This window comes from Saccostrea cucullata, unplaced genomic scaffold (assembly GCF_032062105.1).
Source record: "Saccostrea cucullata isolate Sc308-1 unplaced genomic scaffold, CSIRO_AGI_Scuc_v1 ctg88, whole genome shotgun sequence".
Classification (NCBI taxonomy): domain Eukaryota; kingdom Metazoa; phylum Mollusca; class Bivalvia; order Ostreida; family Ostreidae; genus Saccostrea; species Saccostrea cuccullata.
Window position 1 is genome coordinate 97,190 of NW_026930139.1, and position 12,354 is coordinate 109,543.

Below are 12,354 nucleotides of genomic sequence, written 5' to 3' on the forward strand. Positions count from 1 at the left end.
AGTTCTCTTTTAATTTATGTAAAATCGATGGAAAGTTCAATTTTACTGGCAAATGCCAAATCTCACAGAGAAATCTAATCAAAAATACCGAGAGATGACAATATGGGTAAGCAGGTCTGGAGAAGGACTGATTGTTAGTGTTGATGCCGGCTGGCAGAGGAGAGGAAGTGGAAGTTCATATGACAGTTGATCAGGTGAGTTGCATTTATTGATAAGAAATCAATAACAAGGTTAAAAACTTAACTGGGAAGTAAGACCGAACCAATTATTTGATAAAATATTATCAAAAACATTTCTTTAATTTCATACTTGTACTTTTTTCTTTGAAAATTAATGGAAAGCATGATTATCAGCTGCTTGTACAATTTTATATGAACGCAATACAACTGGAAATTTTTCTAGGACATTCATCTACGACTGGAACCCAGACTGGTAAAATATTGAACTTTACAACAAGGTCCAAATCGTGTCAAACATGTGCCCTTGCTCTCTAAAGCTTCCCCACCTTCACACGAATGCAGCATCAACGGGTATGGGAGTGCCAAGGGTATGGAAAGTGAATATGATAGAAGAAATTGTTAAGGATATGAATGATGCTTTATCAATTCATGTTAAAGAAATTGTTGGAGATGAAGACAGTACATGTAGTACAGTTTCTAGACTTCGAGCAAACATTGACAAAGACAATGATAAAATATCTGATGCCAATCACATATGCCAATCATGTGAAGAAGATCTTGAAGAACAATCTGTATTCTGTGAAAGAAAGTCATGAAACTTTCACTTAAAATTCATTCAGTACCTCCAGCGATGTTTCAGCAACGTCCTTGCCCAAGGAAAAGGGGACGTTGCAAAGCTGGTACAGAGTCTAAGAGCCCTAGCACATCACCCATTTGGAGAACTTTCACTCTGTTCGTCGAACTGGTTACGGTTCCTGAGAAATCCGAAAGAAAAATATCGATCCTTATCTCATGGTAGACCATTGTGTGATACAAATTTGTAGTACCATCCTTGACATCATAAAGAGATATGCACTGAATTCTGAAAAGTTGGCAAGTTTAGGAAGCGCAAAGGGAAAAGGGAAATAAAAGCCGTTGCTTTAATGTTTAAAGCAAAACATAGAAGGTGATTAGATTTTTGGAATATCATGTTACATGTTGACTACTTTATTTTTTTTTTCACATTCTTCATTGTGAGTGTTTTTCAGAGGCGGAAATTTGACCACTTCACGTTTTTTTTTTGAAATACTATATCATTGTACATGTCGATTTCTTTATTTTTAAAATATTATGTTCTCCATTGTGATTGTTTTTCGGAGGCGGATATTGGGCCACTCCACATGTAGATTATTAGATTTTTGAAATATCATGATATTTGTAGACTACAATACTTTTTAAAATTTCACGGTCTCTTGTGTGAGTATAATAATATCGAGGGCTGCAATAGGGCCGCTCTACTTGTAGACTATTAGTTTTTTTAAATATCATATTTGTAGACATTTTTTTTTTAAATTTCATGATCTCGTGTGTGAGTGTTACCGTATATCCGGTTTTTTTCGCGGTAATCTATTTTTCGCATTTTTCGCGATCATTTTTAATTCGCAAAAAATAAAACACGCAGAAAATTATGTCCATTATTGTGTGCCATAAAAGTGTACCCTCTAGTTAACTGTGAGTAGAAGCTCACACTGTCACTCAGTCATGTGTACACTGTAATTATCCGATAATACGATCTACTTACACACCCAGTGAAACATTTATTTAAAGAAAAGCTTTCTTAAAATTAAGATGTCCATCTTACGATATTTTGCGAAAAAGGACAGTGACACACAAATATTGGGTCCAGAATTTGACATCGCTAAATCATTAGTAGAGGAAGTACAAAATGCCGATTCTAGTCCTAAATCAACGCCAAAAAAGCGAGGGCAGTACGGAACTTATAGTCCAAAACAACGATTAGATATAGGAAGATATGCGGCAGAACACTGCAATGCCAAAGCCGTCGCTAAATACAGCCCCATCATCAATAGAAAACTTAGTGAAAGTTCCGTCCGTAGTTTTAAATCTGCGTATCTAAAAGAAATAAATACTCGCAAACGCAAACTGGATTATTCTGAGGAACCAGAAAGTGCTGAACTGACAGAACTGCAGCCTAATAAGCGGGGGCGTAAGTTTCTTCTTGGATCAGAGCTTGACTCAAAAGTGCAGACATTCGTCAATAATATACGTATTTCTGGGGGAGTTATTAATACGGCCATTGTAAAGGCTTCAGCCCGAGGCGTTGTGTTGGCTAAAGACAGATCTCTGTTGTTTGAAAATGGTGGTCACATCGAACTAACCAAATCTTGGGCAGTGTCTTTGCTTAAACGTATGGGGATGGTTAAACGTAAAGGCACAACTTCAAAGAAAGTCATACATGTTGAAAATTTTGAGAAAGAAAAGGAAAAGTTTCTTCAAAACGTGAAATCAAAAATTGATTCAAACGATATCCCCCCTCAATTAGTCAGGTCCAGCACAATATCTTTAACAAGCTATATTGCTTTATGTAGCTATATAGCTTTATCAAGCTATTGGCAATAGCTTTATCAAGCTATTTTTCATGTATGAATTTACAAAAAAATAATAATAAATAAAATCTAAGAAGTCGAATTCTGAGTTGTTGTCAGTATGTTCACCCGTGCGTATAAATTACTCACTCACAAAAAAGAGGGTATAAAAGTGCGTCATTTGAGGCGCTCAACATTGGAAAGTTCTGAAAGTGATGGTGATGAGTTCTGTTTATAAGTGAAATAAGTTTTAAAACTTAATTCTGGGATAAAACTCACCATGCCCTGCGTCTTGTGTGCTGTTTAATCAGTTCCCGTCAAACCAGATGTACTGTGGTGCACGTAGTTGCAGAGGAAACCCGGTTAACGGTAAATTTTCCGTTACTTTCTTGTAAAGTATGGAAGCCAACTTTGATTAATAATGTAGGAATGCAAAGTCAGATTTAATTTTTGGCAAAAGTGAAGAGTTTGGCGTATATTTGATTTTATTTTAGTTATTAGTGTAAGGCTTTAAATATTTTTATGGGGCACGTGTATTACTAAATGTATTTATGAATTTAAGATTATTATTTCAATGTGGAAAGGGGGGGGCGCAACTCCGTTTATATCAATGAATAAAATCCAAATTCAAATGATAAACTCAAACTTTTATCTAAAGCGCTTTATATCAATGAATATATATATATATATATATTTTTTATAGAAAAACCATGCCCCTTTGTAGCTGTAAGGAACATGGTAATTTTTCAAAAGACACCAGCTATAAAGTGTACAGAATTTCAAGCAATAAAATTCGTGCACAAATTATACATTACCTAATAGAAAATGGGTACCTTACCAGAAGTTGTGTGTACATCTGTACATCTTGTGCGGCGTATGCAGAAAAACAATTACTAGCCAGTGATAAAAGTGAACAAGATGAACTTGTTAATCAAATAATATGTATAATTCGAACAAATAATATATCTGAAAAGAATGTGAAAAGAATTGCGGAGGCCATCGGTCATAGAGAATGCAAGTTAATGAGGAGTGACATATCTGAAAATGTGAGTGGCCAATACAAAAACATAGACTTTCTAAAAACTTGTGACATTGATAAATGGGTTATGGAAAGAGACAGTGTCCTTACTTCTTTTTTAGAGTCGCTTTGCGGGAAAGAGTTCAAGAACATGTCTTCCTCTGAGAAAACAAAGGTTGTCTTTGCCATCGAGCATTTATATTCTCTGGTTGCAAACAATATCATTTTACCATTTTCCTTTAGTGTAAATCTATTAAACTATTACGTTTGTAGCAGCAAGACAGTCTGCAACCTCTATTCTTGTGCGCACCCAGCTGGGAGTTATACTTCAATCCTGAATTGGATTGATCAACATTCACAAAATCCAGTGCAAGTTCCTTTATTGTACGATGTTATAACATACTTTGACAATAACCAAGTTCTTGCAAGGAACTGGAGAGTGCGTTTTGACGCTAAGGCTATACTTAGCACAGTTACAACTGTTGTGCATTTCTTTTCTAAACCCTCTCATGATTTACAGACAATCGATGCCCTTTCTCCTAGATACTGGCTGTACAATTCTTCAATTTCAGATTGTATTAATGAAGTTTTAAATATTACAAAGTATTATGAAGACATTTTTAGAGATCTCAGAGAAAATTTTATTAAAGAAAGATTACAGGTTTTAGCAACGCAGCAACGCCCTGGCCTCACGTCTCCAGAAGATACCATTTCATCATTAATCAAGAACAAGAAGAACAAAATTCACAGATAAAAGTAGATGTAAAATTGATTCATATTGTTTTTTTAGACCATAACCACAAAGAACCTCCTTCTATTCTCATGGGTAATCCAATTTCTGTCAATCCATGTTCATTTGAATCTGTCAAAATTGTTTTACAAAATCTTAAAAAAGAATTAGGAATACCCAATGCCAGGAAATGGAGCATCATCGGCTGTGATGGTCTCCCGTACCTTTTATGTCAGAGGATACTCCAAGACAACCCAGACTTACAAGATTTCCTTGTCCAGCCTGGTCTTGGACATTTTGAAATAAACATGGCTAAAGGTACTTCTTTACCTTCCTTATCAAGTACATTTGAATTAAAAAATATAAATACTACAGAGTTGCATGACACACCCACACCCATATATATATATATATATATATATATATATATATATATATATATATATATATATATATATATATATATATATATATATATATATATAACATTATGATTGGATTTTCTTTAATCTGCACTCATGAAATTTTTATAATCTATAAAACAGCTGTCATCAAGCTCGTTTGGCAAGTTCTGGGTTTGGACTTAGCCAAACTTTTGGGATATAGAACACCCAAAGCGCTTCAATCCTGCCTTGATGGAAACGACCATCACAAGGCGATGCAATTTATAGAGATTCTACTATTAGGCACAGGTCAGTGCATTAACAATAAAGTATGTGTATAAGAAAGTAAATATTTAATTTATGTTGTTGTTTTTAATATGTAAATAAACAATGCATTATTTAACATACAGGAGACGAATTATTGCAGCCATTTCTATCATATTGCTTCGAAAGTAGTTTGGAACCGTCGGCGAAAGGTTTTTTCACCTGGTGCCAGGATGTGCAGGATCCTAATTACAAGTGAAGTTTTTAGTAATTTACACTTATTTATATATATTTTTTTTCAAAATAAATATTTCATTTTTTTTTCAATATAAAGCATATCATATAGGTTCTTACTGGAGGCAATTTACACCTATGCCCTAGCTGTCTACCTGTTTCGTGCTGGTGTACGGCGCAACAACAGCAGCGTTATTCTTGCAGCCAGAGTGAAGTTTTCCCCATTGTATTTTGGAATGGGGAAAACTAACTATCAGCAGATAGAAATGACAGACCTAGTCATGAGAGTCTGTGCACCTGCTGAAGTACGACAATTCCTGCAGGATCACGAAACTTTCACTCGTAAGAGTTGCAATATATCTGGCACATAAATGACAAAAAGTACAGCACTGCACATAATTTAAATACATTTTATAAATGGTGTACTTCATAATGATAATATATGAATAATAAATATGATTTGAATATTAATAAAAATCTTAGAATCTGGACATCCAAGCAAAGGGGAGGGATGTGACTTCATCCTCGAGGCCAAAAATCGCCAAGCAAAAAGTTGGTTACCAAGTGGTGCTCCAAAAGAAAAACATTGGCAGCAGACATGTAGAAATTTGGACAACTTGGAAAAAGTTAGTTTACTAGAATATTTGAATAAGTAGTCATTTAAATAATACATTGTAATTCCTTACGAAGAAATAAGAAGAAGACAAAAACAGCAAAACATAAAAACGTATGCATACATAAACAATAAAGAACTCAAAACATAAGAAATGTACATACACACATCCACGTAAATATGTACAGCATCCATAGGTTATCAATTTATCTGTGTGCTGGACATTTAAATTTGATTTTCTTTATACTTGCCGAGGAAGGGAAAAAAAATCCAACACACTGGTCGTGTAGCCAGTACCCGCAACGTGGTTTGTCACACCCCACCCAATGCCCATACTCTTTACTGCTAAAACATATGTTACAAGTGTCTGGAATTTTGGACTTTATTCCTTCAGTTTGTGTATATTTATTTTTAAATAAATCCGTCCTCCTCCTCTTCGTGGGTATAGGCACGGCGTCAGTTGTGGAGTTGGGAGTTGTCTGTTGCTGACGTGGAGCAGGATGAACCTCAGCCCGAACGGTGACTTTAGTAGTAATAGTGGGTTGAGGAGAGGGAAATGAAGGAGGTGGTGACGAAAGAGAGGAGTGTTGGGGGGAAGATATAGCAGAAGTTTGAATGATAGGTGAAGGAGGAGAGTGGGATACATGTGTTAAATTAGACTGAGGTGGGTTGGAAGAAGAAGAGGGAAGTTTAGAATTTCCGTTCGAGGGGTTCAGGATTGTTTGCAGTTCCTGAATAAAAATTTAAACATGTCTTATAAAGATAAAATTAAATACCCGAACATAACGAACGTTGATTGATCTAAAAGAAAAACGAACATTTATAAAAGAGAAATATATTTGACAGAAATTAACAATGAAAACGCGAAGTCGTTTAATTTATGATAGTAAATGGCATCGTACCTCATCAAAAAAAGGTGTTGCAAACGTTGCAACCTTGCCTGAGGGTGATTTTATAACCAACAACACTTCACATTTTGTTAAGTTGTATAACTCTTTTGCCTTAAAGAAAATTTTCACAAGATTATCGGTAATAAATGATGCTATGCAATCACTCAATAATTACAGATATGGGTGAGTCTATAATTTATTTTTCATTAAGGTGAAAGTTGATGCCCATGGGCAAACACTGTAGGTTATTTGAAACATAACTTTGAAAATGGCAATGTTTAACTGCATTGCAGATTAACAGCAACATTAAACAACAGCTCGGGGTGAAGGATGCTACAGAAGACTCCATCTATCATACGGATCTTAAGAATGAAATCTTTCAATGGAGAGCAGAACTTAGAGAATCCGAATATCTGATATCTCCCCATGAAGCAAAAGACCACACTTCTCTGTCAAACAAACCTTTAGATCATGAACTCGTACATTTTTCTCAAAAATGCAAGAATAATCGTCTATTTTATTTCCAGGAAACATCAAACCAAAATTCATTTAAACCCTCCATTTCATTACAACCTATATTTTTTACATCTATTGATCGTACCAATTTTAATTCTATCGAAAATAAGACGAAAACAGAAATTTCTGCAAAGATAGAGGAGCAGCTGGAGGATCTACTGGACTTGGATTATGATGCTGGTATGTGTTACCCCCCCCCCCCCCAACCTCCCCCTTTCTGCCAAGAAAGTACACTGGCATTATTCATCTTCATTAATATTTTTCCATAACATATTTCTTATTTATTTCTTGAAGGAGAGCAAAATAGACTTAAATGGATAAAAGAAATAAAGACTGGAACCAAAAAATTATATGTCCAATTCTACAAGGAACTTTTGGAGCTTGTGGACAGTTTGCAGGACGTGAGAGATGTTCAAGGTAAAAATATGCCTTATTACCTTTTTTAATATAGTTTTCTTTCTTTTAAACACTGCATCATGTCTTCTTTGGTCCTCCTCAATAAATGATGCTAATACTGGCCCACTTCTCGGTTTTCCCCTCTTTCTCTGTCCTTTTTTATTTTTTTCCAGGGTTGATTTTCTCCTGTATATATGATTTATCAATTTCTAATAAATATATTTTATTTGAGAAATTTTATTTATTTTAATTTTTCAATCTGACAAATAAAACATAAGTAAATTGTTACATCATATTTGCGAAGAACAAAAACATTATAATTTTAACACCATTGCGTCTCCGTAGATTTTGACCTACAAGATGACGAAGTCCCTGATTCCGCATCTTGCCTTTAGATTTATAATTCTGTTTCCGGTGTAATGGAGGAAGGATTAGATACGGGAACACATGCACCGAATTGTAAGTGTTGTCAAGACTTTTTATTTAATATTCTTCCTAATTTTAGTACTCATTTGTCATTTCTGATGGAAGATGCACAAAATTTTAAATTTAATTTCTAAGGATTGCTGTGTTATAGCCTGAAATAGTTTGTGGGAAATTATTAGGTAAGGCGTATACAAAATATTTTTGCACCTACCATAATGAGAATTTTTTCTTCTTCTGCTTTCTAAAATTTCTTAACCGCTTTTAAATAAATCACAGATTTGTATCCGTTCAGCTCGCGATTAGGCGCTCTTTTATACTGTCTCTTGTTGTTTGTAAGAATATTTACGCATGGGTGATTATACTGACAACAACTCAGAATTCGACTTTAAAAATTTTATTTTTCATAATTTTTTTTGTATTTTCAATACGAAAAATAGCTTGATAAAGCTATTGCCAATAGCTTGATAAAGCTATATAGCTACATAAAGCAATATAGCTTGTTAAAGATATTGTGCTGGACCTGTTAGTTATTAATTGGGACCAAACTGGGTTACACATTGTTCCCGTCTCGCAGTGGACCATGGCGCCAGAGGGCTCTAAACGAGTTGAAATTTGTGGCATCGACGACAAGAGGCAAATTACAGGTACTCTACCAATTATACTTAGAATGCGTAAATTAGCAGTCTATCATTAAATGAGTCAATCAATTAATTGGTATCTTAACTCTACCACTGTAATTATGTTTCGTTCTTTGATAACGGTATACACACTGTGTACTAGATCGCTTGTTAATACCTGGTTTTTCTTTACAGGGACATTTGCTGGATCAATGGCGGGAGATTTCCTTCCCATGCAATTAATATACGGAGGGAAAACTGACAAGTGCCACCCCCGAACAAAATTCCCGGACACGTTTCATATAACACACTCTGAAAATCATTGGGCCAACGAAAGCACTATGATCGAATACGTGAATAAAATCATCTGTTCTTATATAGCCAATATCAGGGAAGAATACGATCTGCCGCTTGGCCAGAAAAGCCTGTTAATTTTTGATTGCTTTAGAGGACAAATTACGGAAGAATTTCGCAGTCTTTTAAAGTCAAAAAGGCTTTTGTATGCCACAATTCCCCCAAACTGTACAGACAAACTGCAGCCTATGGATTTGTCGGTAAATAAGTGCGCCAAGGATTTCTTGAAATCGGAGTTCCAGCACTTCTAGAGTTCCAGCACTTCTACGCGGATGAAGTTGTGAAACTATCGAAAAACGAAAAAGAAAGTTGTGTGCACGTTGATCTATCTCTCACTAGAATGAAGGAACTAGGTGCAAAATGGCTTGTGAAACTTTATGATCACATGAAATCAAAACCAGACGTAATAAAAAACGGCTTTATCGAGAGTGGTATTCTTGACGACTAATCCTGACTTGCTCGCGTGACGAACTCACGAGACGAAAACACAGACGCTTTCTACAATAATTTAAAATTACAATGTACATGTATATTGATGTGTAATATGTTAATATACTTGCATGCGTGTTTTGTCATTTATTAATAAACTTATCAAAACGTTTTGCTTACTTAAGATTTGACATTAAATCTGTCATAGGCATAAAAAGAGAGATAACTCTCCAATCAAGACTGTGTTGTTATACAGACGTAATTCCCCATTCTAAAAAAAATTCACTTTTTTGTTTGAAATCGATAAAAAATAAGTAACGCAAAATAAAAAATGTACAAATCTGAATTTTTTCGCAAAATTTGCAACACGCAAAAAAAACCCGGATATACGGTATATCGGGGGCGGAAATTGGACCGCTCCACATCTAGACTATTATATCTATATATAATAAATAATGTTACATGTTGGCTATAATGATTCTAGAATTTCATGTTCTCTTGTGCGAGTGTTGTATCGGGGGTGGAAATTGGGCCGCTCCACTTGTAGACTATCTACCTTTTGAAATTTCGTGTTGTAATATATGTTAACTGTAATATTTCTATATGTCATGTTTCCATGTAAGAGTGTAATGCCAGATGAGGAAAGTCCGCTCCACATGTTTGAAAACATTCATGTGATGTACATGATGTAGATGTCAATATTTGTAAAATTTTATGTTCCCCTGTGCGAGTGTAAAGCAAGGTTTCTCCATTTTTATTAATTTTTTTTTACTGGACTTAATCTGTAATCGTTATTTTTTAGAGAAGCAGCTAGATCATTCATAAATGCATCATGATCCGGTTTTCAAAAATTGGAAACCTTCACAGTATGAATTTTTTATTCAATTTTTCGGTGACAAGACTAATATTCTGGTAATTTGTGGCATTAGTTCTTGTATAAATTTATTCCATTTTTATTTAACTTAATTAGACGCATGTGTTGAATGTAAGTACATATATAGTGTTGTTTATTGTGATGGTGTCATCCCAGCTTCACCTGGAGGTCTGTTCAACAGAGCACGTTCGCGAGCGCTCACCAAAATTCCTTACATTTCCAATAGAAATGTTCGCGAGCGCTCACTCTTTTGAACAGGCGTATGGCGTTTATTGTACATGTAGCTGGCAGGTTACAGAATCAATGAAAGAAACAGTGGAGCAAGCTCACATAACCAACGCTCCCCCAAAAGTCGAAGTGCTGAAAATCCCGGAATAAAGGAATCGGAATTTCTTGGTAATATGCACTACACATTATATCCTAAGTATCTGCAAAGTTTGACGAAAATGTGTGCAGTGGTTTATGAGGAGTTGCGCTGACAAACTTTTCATCTCTAAATTCAACATATAGCCAAAAATCTAAGTTAAAAAGTGCGGAAATTCCCGGAAAGAATAAAGGAATCGGAATTTCCTGGCAATATGCACATCTACACATTGTGTCCTGAATATCTGTCAAGTTGGACAAAATCGTGTGCAGCGGTTTATGTGGAGTTGTGCTGCCAAACTGTTCATCTCTATATCCAAGATATAGCCAAAAATCTAAGTGTAAAAGTGCGGAAATTCCCGGAAATATTAAGGAATCAAAATTTCCTGGTAATATGCACATTTACACAATGTGTACTAAATATCTGCAAAGTTTGACGAAATTGTGTGCAGTGGTTTATGAGGAGTTGCGCTGACAAACTGTTCATCTTTATATTCAAGATATGGCCAAAAAACTAAGTTGAAAAATGCGGAAATTCCCGGAAAAAGAAAGGAGTAGGAATTTCCTGGTTATATGCACATCTTCACATTGTGTCCTAAAAACGTGCAAAGTTTGACAAAATTGTGTGCAGTGGTTCATGAGGAGTTGCGCTTACAAACTTCATCTCTATATTCAAAATATGGCCAAAAATCTAAGTGTAAAAGTGCGGAAATTCGCGGAAATATGAAGGAATCGGAATTTCTTGGTAATATGCACATCTAATCATTGTGTCCAAAGTATCTGCAAAGTTTGACGAAAATGTGTGTAGTGGTTTATGAGGAGTTCCGCTGACAATCTTTTCATCTCTAAATTTAACATATAGCCAAAAATCTAAGTTGAAAAGTGCAAAAATTCCCGGAAAAAATAAAGGAATCGGAATTTCCTGGCAATATGTACATCTACATATTGTGTCCTTAAGTTAATATCTGCGAAGTTGGACAAAATCGTGTGCAGCGGTTTATGTGGAGTTGTGCTGCCAAACTGTTCATCTCTATATCCAAGATATAGCCAAACATTTAAGTGTAAAAGAAATTAACGGAAATATGAAGGAATCAAAATTTCCTGGTAACATGCACATCTAAACAATGTGTCCTAAATATCTGCAAAATTTGACGAAATTGTGATCAGCGGTTAATGAGGAGTTGTGCTGAAAAACTATTCATCTCTATATTCAAGATATGGCCAAGACACTTAGTTGAAAAATGCGGAAATTCCCGGAAAAAGAAAGGAGTAGGAATTTCCTGGTTATATGCACATCTTCACATTGTGTCCTAAAAACGTGCAAAGTTTGACAAAATTGTGTGCAGTGGTTTATGAGGAGTTGCGCTGACAAACTGTTCATCTCTATAAGTAGTACTAGGGGTCTAGCCGGCGAGGTCAACTGAGTGCACTTTTTATGCAAATGAGGTCAAAAATGCTGGATTCTGATTGGCTAGGGAGGTCAACTCAGTACAGCCCCTGGGTGACGATAGGGAGGTCAATTAAGTACAGCCCCCTGGGTGGGGATAGGGAGGTCAACTCAGTACAGCCCCTGGGTGGGGATAGGGAGTTCAACTAAGTGTGGGGGAACTCCTCCTTTAGACTCATAGACTCAAATCCTTAGCCTTTGACACTAGGTAAATACGCTGCTACTACGATTTTTGGCAGCGATTCAAGTATGTGA

The 12,354-nt window shown here is 35.5% G+C and overlaps 1 protein-coding gene and 1 pseudogene across 1 annotated transcript; both read left to right on the forward strand.

The window, feature by feature from the left end:
* The first annotated feature begins 3,255 nt into the window (after positions 1 to 3,255).
* Positions 3,256 to 5,545, forward strand: LOC134283012 (uncharacterized; annotated as a pseudogene).
* On the forward strand, positions 5,546 to 8,532 carry LOC134283013 (uncharacterized). Its single transcript, XM_062765432.1, has 5 exons — positions 5,546 to 5,555; positions 5,658 to 5,800; positions 6,971 to 7,373; positions 7,488 to 7,610; positions 7,935 to 8,532. The coding sequence occupies exons 1-5, from the start codon at positions 5,546 to 5,548 to the stop codon at positions 7,982 to 7,984; spliced, it is 729 nt and encodes a 242-aa protein (XP_062621416.1). The 3' UTR covers positions 7,985 to 8,532.
* Positions 8,533 to 12,354: the final 3,822 nt, after the last annotated feature.